This window comes from Heteronotia binoei, chromosome 6 (genome assembly GCF_032191835.1).
Source record: "Heteronotia binoei isolate CCM8104 ecotype False Entrance Well chromosome 6, APGP_CSIRO_Hbin_v1, whole genome shotgun sequence".
Classification (NCBI taxonomy): Eukaryota; Metazoa; Chordata; class Lepidosauria; order Squamata; family Gekkonidae; genus Heteronotia; species Heteronotia binoei.
In genome coordinates, this window is record NC_083228.1 from 132245866 (window position 1) to 132261660 (window position 15795).

Here is a 15795-nt window from a genome sequence, read left to right on the forward strand (position 1 = left end):
ATTGAATCTGACAATTTTCAGCATGCAGAGTGAATACTGTACCGCTACAGCCACAGCTCCTCCCTCATTTCTCCCCGCCCCCCTCAGCTTTCCTGTGCCTTGATTAGCTACCTAATGAACATACCAGTTTTCTGCTCATGTCCATTTTCCCTCCGCCGGCTAGAAAAGCTGCACCTGTTGAGTTACTGCTTGAGTTGTATCAAGTCACGTGCAGCCTAGCAGCCATATACTAGGCCAGGGGTTGAGGCCATGCTATACATTTGCAACCCCAAGTTGGCAGTCAACCTATCGATTTACTAAGTCCCCAGGAAATCACTCTATATTGTCTGTAAGCTACATTCGGCTTAGCTCGGTGGGGACAGAACCATGTCTGGTCTAGGGTTGCCAAGTCCAATTTAAGAAATATCTGGGGACTTTGGGGGTGGAGCCAGGAGACGTTGGGGGTGGAGCCAAGATCAAGGCTGTGACAAGCATAATTGAACTCCAAAGGGAGTTCTGGCCATCACATTTAAAGGGACGACACACCTTTTCAATGCCTTCCTTCCATAGGAAATAATGAAGGATAGGGGCACCTTCTTTTGAGGCTCATAGAATTGGACCCCCTGGTCCAATCGTTTTGAACCTTGGGGGATATTTTGGGGAGAGGCACTAGATGCTATACTGAAAATTTGGTGCCTCTACCTCAAAAAACAGCCCCCCCCCGAGCCCCAGATACCCGTGGATCAATTCTCCATTATTTTCTATGGGAATAAATCTCCATAGGGAATAATAGAGTTCCCAGCAGCCATTTCCCTCCCCTCCCCCCGCTTTCTGATGACCCTGAAGCAGGGGGAGGGCCTCCAAAACCGGGGGATCCCCTGCCCCCACCTGGGGATTGGCAACCCTAGTCTGGTCAGTGCAGAACCTCTATTCCAGGGGTGGCCAAACTGCGGCTCAGGAGCCACATGTGGCTCTTTCACACATATTGGCCGTTTTCCCACTCACGTTTTACTGGCGCCACGACCATCCTGACGCCGGCGAATCTGCCTGGATTTCGCATCAGAAGCTCCGGCGCTCCCAGAAGCGCCGGCTACTTCCGTCGCTAAGCCAGCGCAAACGGAAATCGCAAAGATGCAGGAAAACGTTTGCGCTGGCTTAGCGACGGAAAGCGCCGGCGCTTCTGGGAGCGCCGGCGCTTCTGTTGCGAAATCCAGGCAGATTCGCCGGCGTCAGGATGGTCGTGGCGCCAGTAAAACGTGAGTGGGAAAACGGCCATTGTGTGGCTCTTGGAGCCTCCATTGCCCTGTCAGATGGCTTGGAGGAGGTATTTCTCTCTTTAAATCACTTCTCCCACCCAAGCCAGCCGGTAGCTTGGAGGGTGCTTTTAAAGTTAAAGTTGCTTTCTTTCTACCTCTCCCTTCCCCATCTATTTATTTTCCTTCCTTCCACCTTCCTTCCGTCCTTGGCTCTCTGACATCTGATGCTCATGTCTTGCGGCTCTCAAACATCTGATGTTTATTCTATGAGGCTCTTATATTAAGCAAGTTCTGCCACCCCTGCTCTATTCCCTCTGCCCACCCCCCAAAACTGGAAAGTCAACCAGGAAAAAAAAAACCCTAGAGAAACAATTCAGGCATTTGTAATAATGCCCACAGTCATAGTCAGCTTTACAAGGCAATACAAAAGACAAACACTGTGACATACAGGCTAACAATGTTTAGTAAAACTTTTTAAAGAGTCATGTAAAGCTATTATATTAAGAAGCCCCGTGGCACAGAGTGGTAAGCTGCAGTACTGCCGTCCGAGCTCTCTGCTCATGACCTGAGTTCGATCCGGGCGGAAGCGGGGTTCGGATAGCCGGCACAAGGTTGACTCAGCCCTTCCATCCTTCTGAGGTCGGCAAATTGAGTACCCAGCTTGTAAGTGTAGATGACTGGGGAAGGCAGTGGCAAACCACCCCGTAAAAAGTCTGCCATGAAAACGTCCTGATGTGATGTCACCCTGGAGTCGGAAACGACTGGTGCTTGCACAGGGGACTACCTTTACCTTTTAAAAAGCTATGTGTATACATTATAAAGAAGTACAACTTTGCAACATTACAAGAAAGGCTGATAACCTTGAAGGAAATAACAATACTCCCGAGGAAGTCCTTGGACATGAGGAAATTAGCTTATATCTGGCTGTTCGTTGGGGACAGGCCTGTCTTGTAATGTTGTGGACGGACCTTTCTTGTAATGTTGCGAACGGACCTTTCTTGTAGTGTTGCAAAGTCGTACTTCCTTATGATGTATGCACTAGATTTACATGACTCTTTAAAAGTCTTACTAAACATTGTTAGCCTGTATATCACAGTGTTTGTTTTTTCTGTCTTGCCTATAATATGAACTGTGATCCCAGGCTGCTGGTTTTACAAGGCAATTAGACAAATTCATGGAGGGTTGGTCTCTCAATGGCTTCTAGCCAGGGCTTTTTTTGAGCAGGAACGCAGTTCGGGCTGGCTTGGCGGCAGGGGTGTGTGGCCTAATGCGCAAATGAGTTCCTGCTGGGCTTTTTCGGCAAAAAAGCCCTGCTACTAGCCATGGTGTCTAAAGTCACGAAGAAGCTTGGAGGGAAAAAACACCCTGCAATTTGGCACTCAAATCATAGAGGAAATCACTACTGAGAGAATCCACATCAAGACGACAGCCGGGGGAGCAAGATTTGAGTCCTGAAGCGCTTTTAAAGACCAACAAGATGTCCAGGGCATCAGCTTTCGAAAGTAAAAAGCTCTTTTACCGGTACTTTGGGCCAACTCAGAAACGGCTCTGAAATCAATTCAAAAAATCTGTCCACACACAAACATCTGTCGCCTGTTTCCATCCCATACTCACCCCGTCTTCCGTCCTCCACAGGCCGGCTCAAAAAAGCTACCACTTGCAAATTTCTGAGCCGACAGCCAGTCACCCAGTCGCCCAGGGGTGGAATTCTAGCAGGAGTTCCTTTGCCTATTAGGCCACACACCCCGATGTAGCCAATCCTCCTGGAGCTTACAGGGCTCTTAGTGCAGGGCTTACTGTAATCTCTTGGAGGATTGGCTACATCAGAGGGGGTGGCTTAATATGCAAAATTCCTGCTAGAATTCCACCCCTGCCATTCGGCATCTGGAAGCAGCAGGACGGATACGAGGCAACTTTACTGTGTGAAAGCGCTAAGCCGCTCCGAGCTGCTTCCGCCTTCCCCCCCCCCTTTAAAACTGTTGGATGCGCTTGAGCATATGAGTGCTTAACTCCTTGGGGGAAGACAGAGTGGTCCAGCTTCTGAGGCACCTCCACATCTGGAGGCCCCCGGCTGCCAGGCGGGCGGCTTTGCTGGGTAGCATGTGGAGGCTTTGGGATGGCTCTTTTTGAGCCGGCCCAATTCGGGACAGCTCCCGACCGTCGCAAACTGCCCCATCTGTTATCACCCTTTGTGTCTGATGCAGGCAGCTCTCTGACTCTCAAACTCTTAGAATCTGGAAATCTTGCTGGTCTACTGGACTTGAATCTTGCTCTTCGGCTGGAGATCAATCTGTTTATTTATTTATTTTATTATATTTATATGCTGCCCTCCCCTGACGGGCTCAGGGCGGCTAACAACCATTAAAACAACACAAAATTAAATTGTTACAATAAAATCATGGTGAATTATTAAAGCATCCCGAACGTATACAGTTTTAATCCCCAGTTGGCGTTATTATTAATTAGCGTTATTTGCCATGATGTTATTAAATATTATTCAGCGCCTTGCATTCTGCTTGGGTCGGGTTAAGGTATTAATGCTGTGGGGTGGTGAAATACTGGTCGCCTCAATTTAGATGTTAAAAGCCTGCTTAAACAGTTCTGTCTCGCAGGCCCTGCGGAATTGTGGCAAGTCCTGCAGGGCCGTGATGTTTTCAGGGAGAGCATTCCAGAGGGTAGGGGGCTGCCACCAAAAAGGCTCCTGCCCTGCTGGCAGGCAGACAGCTGAGCATCCCTTGACCCAGGGATCGTTAAGAGATTTTGTGAGCTTGATCGTAGTGCTCTCTGAGGCTCACGTGGGGAAAGGCGGTCCCGGAGGCTACCCACCTGAAGACGATCAGGGTTCACTTACTCTTTTTAAAAAGCACCGACCCAGAAGTTCTGGATTTTCAATGCAATTTTCCAGCTCTTTGAGGAAGATTCTGAAACGAGGGGAGAAAAAGATTTCAGAAGGGATTAGGCCTTTCAAAGTCAGGTCCTCATTGTGATGTCAGAGCAGTGGTTCTCAAGAACTGTCAATGGAAGTCACTTTATATAGCTTGAAACTCATGATATCGCATTGAAGCCCAGGGGAGCAGAGGTACGGTTCATTCAGCCACTTCCCTAAGGAAACTGAAATGTGGAACCAACCAACTTCACTTAGCACCACGCGACTGTTATTATGACAAATGATTTCCGAACAGCTGTGGCCCGAGCTTTCAGTACCCCACCGGCATTCTCCAGAACGGCTTCTCTCCATGTGCCCCTTCATGAGACGCTCTGGTTCCTACTATGACTGGCCTTGCTGTTTATTTTTAAAAGGCAAATTAGCTCCGGTAAGAACACAAGAAGAGCCCTGCTGCATCAGACCAGCGGCCCATTTAGTCCTGTCTCATACACAACAACTTTTGGTAGTACCCGGCCCCAGAGACTTCCACCTGATCTCGACAAGGGCCAGGGCCTTTTCAGGCCTGGCCCCTGCCTAGTGGAATGAGCTCCCCCTGGAGATTCGTGCCCTGCGGGATCTGCTTCAGTTCTGCAGGACCTGTAAAACAGAGCTCTTTCACCAGGCTTTCAACTGAGACAGTGGATGTCACTCATTACCGGCCTCCCCGCCGCCCTCATTCCATCCCAGTGTTACAAGATCTGCTAGACCTAGACAACAGGCCGTGTGTGTGAGGCGGAATCTGCCACATTAGTTTTGCGATTTCAGATTTTATATATTTTAAATTGATCTTTTATTGTTTTTACCGTTGACTGTTTTTATGATGTAACCCACCTTGAGCCTGTTCTACGGGAAGGGTGGACTAAAAATCCTATAAAATAAAAAACAAAAATAAATACGGTGGCCAATACTCTGCAGCAGGGGTGTCAAACTCATTTCATGCAAGGGTCGGATCTGACATTAATGAGACCTTGTTGAGCCAGGCCATGTGTGCACCTATTTAAAGTCAGGGAGCAGAGATATAAACTTAATAAAGGACACGAACAAACACAATTAATTTTTTTAAAAAAACTTAAAAGCTGTGCAATTGAGAGAACCTGGCAAAGCAAGCTCTGCCTCCCCCCCCTTTCCTGCCCAAGGAAGGAGCCTCAGCCAATTGAGAAAATAGAGGCTTTGCTCTGTAGCTACTGTGCTATTGAGCAAACCTGGCAAGGCAAGCTGTGATGGAGAAGGAAGCAGATAACAATAAGTTGATTGGGGGCCTGATAGGAGCCCTCCGGGGGCCTGATTTGGCCCCAGGCCGTATGTTTGACACCCCTGCTCTGGAGGGTCCACAGTAAAGGCTGAGACCTTCCCTTGATGTTACCTCTTGGCACTGGGATTCAGAGGTTTACTGCCTCTGAACGTGGAGGTTCCTTTTAAGTCCAATCCAATCCAATCCAATCCAAATACTTTTATTGGCATAGAAATAAAAAGTACAGCATAGCAAATTTAGTAGCCATTGATAGACCTCTCCACAATGAATCTGTCCTTTTAGTAAGTGGGCAGCAACCCACAGCCATCAACCAGCCTGAAAGCAATGTCTCTCTTCTGCATGGGAGTCACCGAGCAAGGGATGACACTTTGGTCTTGGTTTAGGGTTTGAGGCAAGGAACCCTACATGTGGGCAGGGTTCCCTCTAAGCTGAGTTAGCGCGAGCCAGCTCACAGATTTTTAGCCTCCACCTCGCACATTTTCGTCAGCTCAGGAAGGATGACCCCAGAGCACAATAATTTGTGCAGGAGCTCACAACTTTAATGCCAGCAGCTCACAAAGTAGAATTTTTGCTCACAAGACTCTGCATGTGGGCCAGGGCTGTAGACAGGATTTGTTGCTTGGGGGAGCCGGGGGGGCCGTCTGGTTCGGCAGCCCTGGGCTCTCAGCCCTGTAAGCTGCCGAGTTCTTCAAGCTAACCCCCCTTCTCCTGGGCAGTCACAGCAGCTCCACTCCTGCCACCCCCTTTCTTATGTGCCCATCTCTCAGAGAGACACAGAGACCTCTTGATCCGAAGCTGGGTGCTCGGAAAGCCAGCTGCAAGAAGTCTCGTGCCCCCTCCCCTCTTTGCTCTGCATGCTGTGTCAGGGAAGGGGAGAGAAGAAAGTGAAAAAGGGAGGGCTTTGAAGAAGTTTTTTGAGTGACGCAGCAGAAAGGCCAGCAGCAACGCTACTACTTGTTCAGAATGGCAGTGAGCAGGCCTCAGGTTCAGTGGGAGCTCACAGGAGTGCAGCTCCTGAACCTTTCTGAGAGTTCCACCTCCTCCTTCTGAGAGTTCCACCTCCTTGTCCATCAAATAGTAGGTGCAGCTGCATAACAAACCCTGGGTGAGCTCCACCACCTATTTTTCTACAAAGCGACCCCTGGCGGTGAGCAAAGGGGACAGATTGGGAACTCTCTAATGGAGAGGCCACACAGTTACAGGGGGGAGGTGAAAGGATGGGCCTGGTCCCCCTGGGCCCCACTGCAGCTATGGGCCTGATGTGGGCTGATGCTTGAAGATCACCATTTGCAGCCGACGGTCAGAATCATGCAGACAAAAGAGACCACAGGAGAAGGGCTCAAATAATCACACAAAATCCTACAGCACAGCCTCCCGGAGAAAGACTGGCTGAGAGCCGTAGCGGTTCTCCAAGCTGAGATGCTTTCTGGACCCCACCATGTACTACCAGGGCTTTTATTGTAGCAGGAAGTCTTTTGCATATTAGGCCACGCCCCCTGATGTAACCAATCCTTCTGGAGCTTATAGCAGGCCCTGTACTAAGAGCCCTGTAAGCTCCAGGAGGATTGGCTACATCAGGGGGTGTGGCCTAATATGCAGAGGAGCACCTGCTACAGAAAAAATCCTGTATACCACCACATACAACTGCAGGAAAGCAGATCACTTGCCTTTAGTATGAATAGGAAACAGCTGACTATCTTGGTCTGCACAGTACATTTCCCCTCCCAGGTTCTGTTCTCACATTTTTATCCCACCCTCCTTCTGAGGAGCTTAGGGTATACTTTCCATTCCCACCTCCCCCTTTATTCTCACAATCACTCTATGAGATAGTGCAGTTGAAGATAATAGTTACTGGCAGGGCTTTTTTTGTAGAAAAAAGCCCAGCAGGAACTCATTTGCATATCAGGCCACACCCTCTGATGTCACCATTGTTTTGCACAGGGCTGTTTGCAGAAAAAGCCCAGCAGGCGTTCATTTGCATATTAGGCCACTCCTCCTGACATCAAGCCAGCCGGAACTGCGTTCCTGTGCGTTCCTGCTCAAAAAAAGGCCCTGGTTACTGGCCCAAGATCACACTTTTCTCCATTAAACGTATAACCGCACATCACGGGGCTGCCTTGCCCGATTTTGTGTCTCCCAGAATTTCATCCCCCCCCATAGTGCCCCTCCCAACTTTTCCGTGGACTCTCTTTGATTGCTTCCTCCCACCCCCCAGCAGTCTTGGTCAAAGAGTGCATGTACCTGTTGTGAAATTCATAGATTTCCGAGAGGTTCCCGAAAAGAACTTCCTTCTTGTTGGAAAGAGTGGTCGGAATGAGGTGAATGAAATCAGGGTTGTCCATCTCTGATGCGTAGCCCTAATTTTGTTAGCGGAGGATAGGAGCGGGGTGGATGGAAGGGAGAGGGATATAAAGTTGCATTCGGTCAGTTTCAAAATATGGAAAGAATGTAAAAAAAAAAATGCATACCTATGGCCTCCAAAATAGTCTAAAATGGCTCAGACTGCATACTCTGTGGTGATTCGGGCCCTACGGATTTACTAACATGGAGATTCGGGCCGTAACAGTTTTACTACCATTCCGTAGGGTCTGTAAAACGGAGCTATTCTAACAGGCCTTTGGCTGAGGCAAGTGGGCATCCTCATTTCATTTGAACCTGGAAATCTTACAGACATGTTCTGAACCTTGTTGGTCTCCTGTGAATGTATTGTGAAGATTGGGTTCCAGTAATAAATAAGCCTCCAAACTGAAAAAAGACGGATGAAACGTCTTGATATCTAGAACAGACGTCTTTGGAAGGGGTTCTTTTAGTTCCATGAACTAAATATTGGACTGTTGTCACTCCTTTGTGATTGGAAAGATTGCTTTTGACTGTCTTCTGTTTATGTCTTTTTGCTACATGCTCTTGTTTATTTGAAGTTTTAAGTGCAAGCTTTGTCAGAACACCACTGACCTCTACATTACACTGTCTTGTTTGAAATGTATGGTGTCTCTTAGCAGGTTTTTTTTTTTTAATTTACAAGGCTTTTGGCTTAGGCAAGTGGGCGTCCTCATTTCATTTGATTGATTATACCATCTAATTGGCCACCCTGCGCTGATCTACCATCTTGACTGCTAGAGATCGGGCCGACATTTCTGGCATCTAGGACACCTATGACATCTATGTCCTAATCTGTAAAATATGCTTACACCATCCACGCTGTCTTATCTGCTTGTTTTAACTGTTTTGATTGTTTAATTGTTGGATTTTAAATTGTTCTATTATGTTGTAATCTGCCCTGAGCCCATTATGGGAAAGGGCAGACTATAAATCTGCAAAATAAATAAAATAAATTAACAGAGTTGTCAGCTCAGTTGTCACCTTGCGGTGGTGGTGGGGAGAAGGGGAAGATGTTATTTGGAATTGCTCCAATGCCACAACATCACTTCTGGTGCACTGGGGTGACATTCTAGGAATCTGACAATAGTTCTATGGTTTTGCCCCGACCCAACTCTTGGAAAAAGCAAATATCTCTTTTGGACCTTAGGAACTAAAGCAAAACGCTGTTTCCCGCCCCACCCCCCAGCAAAGACCGAGTCCCAGCTTCCCCATGCCTTGTCAGTACACCTATTCAGAAGCAGCTTCCTCTGTCCTAAGAGGATATTTGCAAACCTCCAGATGGTGGTTGGAGATCTCCTGGGATCGCAACTGATCCCCAGGCAACAGAGATCAGTTCCCCTGGAGAAAACTTTGGAAGGTGGACTCTATGGCATTATACCTAGGGCTGCCAAGTCTCTTGGACCCCACTTGCCAGTGGTGGGATTGCGGGTGGAGGGTGAACTTACCAGGAATGGAGAGGAATGCTGAAAATAAGCATGATGTGTCTACATGACCCAGAATGAGCTTCTACCATAGTTTCCCCCCATCACCATCACCCCATCATTGATGTGCCTAAGTTACTTCCAGGTCATGAAGACACACTGTGTTTATTTCTGGCTTGCCTGGTTTTTCTTTTCGGGGGGAGGGGTAACTAGGTGGTGGAGAGGAACATGGGGGGTGTGTGTCTAGAATCCCTAATTATACCCCACTGAAGTCCCTCCCCTTCCCCAATCCTGTCTTTCTCAGGATCCACCCCCAGAATCTCCATGTATTTCCCAACAAAAATCTGCGACCCCACCATGGAACTGTCGAAAACTGAGTAGAACCTCTTAATATGAAAGAGGTGGTCGTGGTTAGGGTTACCAGATACAGATTGGGAAACTCCTGGATATTTAGGGATGAAACCTGAGAAGGACGGGGACCTCAGTGAGGTACAACACAGACCCCACTCCCAAAATCCATTTTTGCAGAGGAACTGATCTCTGTAGTCAGGAGATGTGGTGTAATTGGATCCCCAGGTCCCATCTGGAGGCTGGCATCTTTAGGCCCTGTCCTTGTAGCAGCCATTTTATGATTGGTTCCTGCCTCTCTGGCATTGGTAGCCATTTTGTTGTGGAGCTCCCCAACATTTCTCAAAATTCCCAAGTCAACAAGAAGCTCAACAAGATTGGGGAGGGAACCCCTGCCCATCCTCCTTTTAACTCCCCCGGCTTCAAACCCAAAACCAAGAGCAGAGGCAGGAAGTCAGCTGCCCTCCTGGGCTCTTTCTTTAGACTAAAATACTCCACTGTGGTAACACGGAGATATCATACCGCCCACCAATCACAGCTGTGCGTATCATGAGTTGATGTCATGCTGCCAAAGTGGCTGACCACATTTCCTCTGGATTAAAAAAAGAAACCCCCGCTGTCACCCTGTATTACGGACAAGACGACTCAAAGCAGAAGCAGCTAATGTATCTCCTCAGCAAGACTGGTAGCTTCGCAAGCTGTGCTGGCTCCCAAAAGCCAGCAACGGCAAGCAAACAGGGTCAGCACAGCACTCAATGCTTCCTCACGGCTGAGAACTGATCAACCATCTGTCTTTCAGGGAGGGTTACCAGCCCCCCAGGTGCCGGTGGAGGTTCCCCCACTTTGTGGGGTTTGGATCAGCTGCTGGCCAGTTGGCCAGTGGGGGAAACCCCACCCCCACACGGAGACACAATGACATCACTCCCAAGTGATGTCATTGCACCAGAGACATTGTGTGGGAACTTTCTGGTATTTGGGTGAAACTGTACGGTTTTCAACTTCAAAACCATAGAGTTTCACCAAAATACCAGAGCATTCCTGCACGGTGTTCCTGCCCCCTCGGAACGCCCCCAAGCTCCCCCCACAAGACAGGCAAGAGGATCAGGCAACCCTATTTCAGTGTCTGCCATTTACAAAGGAGCCTTAGATGACTTTTTAAAGAGATTTCCGGGAAGTATCAACATGGGAAGGCCAAAGCCAGGAGTAACACTTTTACAGCCACATGGCGATGCTCCGGAATCACACCCCTTTTGTTTCTTCCTCAGGTACCTCTTAAGAAGAGCCCTGCTGGATCAGACCAATGGTCCATCTGGTCCAGCATCCTGTCTCACCCAGTGGCCAAGCAGTTCCTCTGAATGACCAATAGCAGGGCATAGGCCTTCCCGTGATGTTGCCTCCTGGCACTGGGATTCAGAGGATTAGTGCCTCTGAACATGGAGGTTCCCTTTATGATCTTTCCCTTTAAAATCAAACAGCAGTTCTGCAAGACAGTTTCAGGTGAGCAGCTGCGATGCTCTGCAGTAGAAGGCAAGATCTGAGTCCTTAAAGACCAACAAGATTACCAGGATATAAACTTTTGAGAGTCAAAACTCTGGTATTTTATCTATCTCATTTGTACCTTGCCTTTCTCTTCACTGGGGACCCAAGGAGGCTGAGAGAAGAAGAAGACACTGGATTCAGAGCTGGCATGTCCATTAGGCAACATTCAGCAGCTTCCTCAGGCGCCGGCTCTTGGAGGGGCGTGTGTTGTTTCTGCTTCCTGAGGAGCCAGAGAAATCTTCTGGCCCCTCAGCAAGCAGAAAGAACGCGGGGCTTAACTTTCATTCCTGGGGGCTCTCAAGCGCCCGGGATTGAAAGTGCCGCCTCGTTTCTGCTTGCTGAGGGCTTGGAGAACTCTTTCGGTCCCTCAGCGAGCAGAAACAAGGGCGTGATGCCACGACAGCGTTAATTATTGGGGGTGTGCACATCGGAGTTCTGTCTGATTGAATTTATATCCTGCCACGTCGGGGTTTTGCCTGATTGAATTTATATCCCGCCCTCCACTCTGAATATCAGAGTGGCTCACAGTCTCCTTTATCTTCCTCCCCCACAACAGACACCCTGCGAGGTGGGTGGGGCTGAGAGGGCTCTCACAGCAGCTGCCCTTTCAAGGACAACCTCTGCCAGAGCTATGGCTGACCCAAGGCCATGTGACCAGGCCAAGGTCACTCAGCAAGCCCCCATGGCACAAGTAGGGATTTGAATCTGGGTCTACCAGACACTAGTCTGACATTTTAACCACAGTGATGCTCTGTATTCTTGGTGTTTGGGGGAGGGAGTGGGAGGGTTTCTAGTGTCATGGCCCCACTGACGGACCACTTGGGGTTTTTTGGCCAATGTGTGACAGAGTGTTGGACTGGATGGGCCATTGGCCTGATCCAACATGGCTTCTCTTATGTTCTTACTGCATTGTACTGACTCTCATTTGTTTTCTAATGGAAGTGGCCCATCGGTGGCTATTAGCCACAAGGTATAGATGGAACACTATGTCTGGGGCAGTGATGCTTTGTATTCTTAGTACTGTGTGGGGGACAGTGGGAGGGCTTCTGGAGTTCTGGCCCTGCTGGTAAACCTCCAGATGGCACCTGGGTTTTGGCTACTGTGACACAGAATGTTGGACTGAATGGGCCATGGGCCTGATCCAACATGGCTTCTGTTATGTCCAATGTTCCCTCTAAGCCAAGTCAGTGTGAGCTAACTCACAGGTTTTTTAGCCTCTGGCTCACCCATTTTCAGGAAAACTGGCCCCAGAGCAAACTAATTTATGTGGTAGCTCACAACTTTAATGCCAGTAGCTCACAAAGTAGAATTTTTGCTCACAAGACTCCACAGCTTAGAGGGAAGAAGACGACGATGATGACGACTTGGGTGGGAGATGATGATAATGATGATATTGGATTTATATCCCGCCCTCCATTCTGAATTTCAGAGTCTCAGAGTGGCTCACAATCTCCTTTATCTTCCTCCCCCACAACAGACACCCTGTGAGGTAGATGGGGCTGAGAGAGCTCTTACAGCAGCTGCCCTTTCAAGGACAACTATGTGAGAGCTATGGCTGACCCAAGGCCATTCCAGCAGCTGCAAGCGGAGAAGTGGGGAATCAAACCCAGTTCTCCCAGATAATAGTCCACACACTTAACCGCTACACCAAACTGGGAGTATTGCTTATGTTCTTCTAAGCTGTGACTCTCAAAAGTTTACCACTGAAATCTTATTGGTGGTTAAGGTGCTATTCCGCAAGACAAAAGCCAAAGCCGATGTATGTTGCCCTATGAAACCATCAGGAAGTCCTTCTGCCCATCTCACCCTGAATTCCCAGAGAAGTCTGCCCTGAAAGAAGTGGCCTCTTCTTTTCAATGAATGAGCAGAATGTTCATGCAACAGTTTTCAAAACCAAGAGAGAACGTGACTGAAGCGTGGGGGCCAGAGAAGAGGCGCAAAGGAGTCCGGATCAGATCTGGTTTGCTGCCATGCATCAGTTCAGTGGCAGAGCTGGGAAAAAGAGGAAGGTGCTCTTGGCTCCCTCTTCCTACTGTGCTTCTCTGCAACCCACGTTTCTGTGTAGGCTCAAATTACCTCAAGGATGCTCTGAAGCTCTTCAACGTAAACTCGCTCCGTTTCTATCAGTTCATTGATAATATGGCTAAAAGAGATAGAGAGAGAGAGAGAGAGAGAGAGAGAAGTAGTCGTTTTTGCATCAAAACTGGAGAGATTTCACATTATTTTATGAATCTTAAAAAGTAATCTTAAAAGTTCCACACTCCTGAGGTAAAACAGGCTTCTCAGAGCTGTGTGATGCCAAGAGAACCCACTGGGCCACTCAGAGCAGTGTTGTTTACTTTGAAGTTTCAATAGTTCTCCAGGCAAAAAAAGATCTCCCCACACCTGTCTGAGGGCCAGGCTATGCCGTATGTTTTTTAACAAGCCATGTCCAGATTTGCTGTGGAGCTTAAGAACCAAAATGCATCAAATAACTCTTCCCAGGGCTACAAAGTAGGACTCAAGTTGCCCCATTAAGACCAACAAAGTTTTATTCAGAATATAAGCTTTCGCATGCATGCACACTTCTTCAGATGAGGGGATAGGGTACAGTGGCTATACATGTAGTTGGTGGGTTAGGAGTATAAACTGATACAAAGGATCAAATGGCAAAATTGTGTAATAAACTGGAAGACCATTTGGTCTGGATAGCAATAAAAGGTAATAAAAGTTGCCTATTAATTGCTGTTGCTGAAAGTCTAAGTAAAACAGGGCTGCTGGCCTGCCACAAAACTTGCTAGTCTTAAAGGCGCTACTGGACTCTTGCTCTTTTCTACTACTAAAAGGTAAAGGTGCAAGCCCCAAATCGTTACCAACCGATGTGGTGACATCACATCATGACGTTTTCATGCAGGCTTTTTACGGGGTAGTTTGCCATTGCCTTCCCCAGTCATCTACACTTTACCCCCAGCAAACTGGGTACTCATTGTACCAACCTTGGAAGGATGGAAGGCTGAGTCAACCTTGAGCCAGCTACCTGAATCCAGCTTCTGCCAGGATTGAACTCAGGTCGTGAGCAGAGCTTAGACTTACCATTCTGCAGTAAGCTTGGGTAAGAAATAACATAAGAGTCTCTCACCTTTTATATGCCTCTGCACCTACAAGAGAATTCATTGCCTCTTCCCCAAGCCCTCTGCATGCTCCAAAGAACTTGGAGGAGGAAAGGAGGCTGGTAGAGAAGGCAAACTAGGTTTACTAACCTATGGTTCCCACCTTCCAGGTGAGGTCAGGAGAGCTCTGGGAATTGCAACTGTCCAGACTAAGCTGAGTTAGTGGGAGCTAGCTCACAGTTTTTTAGCCTCCAACTCACATTTTTGTCTTCACGCAGGAAAAATGGCTCCAGAGCAAATGAAATTTATGAAGTAGCTCACATCTTTAATGCCAGTGGCTCATGAAATAGAATTTTTGCTCACAAGACTCCACGGCTTAGAGAGAGTATTGGTGGTGGACAGGGCTTCTCTCTTTTTTTGTAGAAAAAGCCTAGCAGGAACTCATTTGCCTATTAGGCCACACCCCCTGACACCACCATTGTTTCACACAGTGCTTTTTTGTACAAAAAGCCCAGCAGGGACTAATTTGCATATTAGGCTGCACCCCTGACACCTAGCCAGCCAGAACTGTGTTCCTGTGCGTTCCTGCTAATTTTTTTTTTAAGCCCTGGTGGTAGACTCTATTATATTAGACCTCACTGAAGTCTCTCCCCCTCCTCTAAACCTCTCTAGGCTCCACCCACAGATCTCCAGAAATTTCCTAATCCAGAGGTGGCAGCCCTAAGTCATGCCCAAAATGAAAAAGCAATGTGTGTTTCTTTCATATCAGCTCTCCCATTTGTAATTGGATTCTGCCCTGTAAGAGGACAACGGGACTTGGGGCACACTTCTGAATATTATTATTTTCCCCTAAAAGAGCCAAAATCAATGTGGGGAGCTGATTTTCAACAGGAAAACGGGGAAAGGGGCTTTTAATTGCCCCTCTTCCCCTCCTGGTGATTCCTATCAGACTACAGACCAAGCATCTGCTATCTTCTACCCCTCCAAAAAAAAAAAGCCAATTGAAGGGATACAGAACTATACAGAATGGTTCATCCTTCACTGACCAACCAGGCTCCAATAAAGAAAGCCAGTGTGGCACAGTGGTTAAGAGTGTCAGAGTAGTATCTGGCGGACCTCAGTCCGAATCCCCACTTGTGCTATGGAAGTTTGCTGGGTGACTTTTGGCCAGTCACCCTCTCGCAGTCTAACCTACCTCGCAGGGTTGTTGTGGGAACCAAATGAAGGAGAGAACCATGTAAGGCCTCTTTGGGTTCCCATCTCGGAGAAAAGGCAGGGTGCAAGTGAATCAATAAATTATTTTTGCCACAGCAGGGACTCATGAGGGGAAGTAGGGGGAAGGTACATACCAGTCATGAGGGAAACTTCTGACACATGAAACTGCCTTATGCTGAATTAGACCCTTGGTCCATCAGGGTCGGCAGGGATGAAACTCTAGCAGGAGCTCCTTTGCATATTAGGTCAAACACCCCTGATATAGCCAATCCTCCAAGAGCTTACAGGGCTCTTTTTTGAAAGCTCTTGGAGGATTGGCTACACCAGGGGGTGTGGCCTAATATGCAAAAGAGCTCCTGCTAGGATTCCACCCCTGATGGTCCGTATTGTC

General features: G+C 48.1%; 1 protein-coding gene across 9 annotated transcripts in view; it reads right to left on the minus strand.

Moving 5' to 3' along the window:
• The window catches only part of MCF2L2 (MCF.2 cell line derived transforming sequence-like 2), a 356849-nt gene that overhangs the window by 115817 nt on the left and 225237 nt on the right, over positions 1–15795 (minus strand). For all 9 annotated transcript variants that reach the window (XM_060242617.1, XM_060242622.1, XM_060242618.1 and 6 more), the window contains exons 16-18: positions 13177–13243; positions 7655–7770; positions 4087–4156 (exon numbers count right to left, since the gene is read on the minus strand). In XM_060242617.1, the coding sequence (XP_060098600.1) occupies positions 4087–4156; positions 7655–7770; positions 13177–13243 (253 nt within the window). The remainder of the gene's footprint in view (positions 1–4086; positions 4157–7654; positions 7771–13176; positions 13244–15795) is intronic.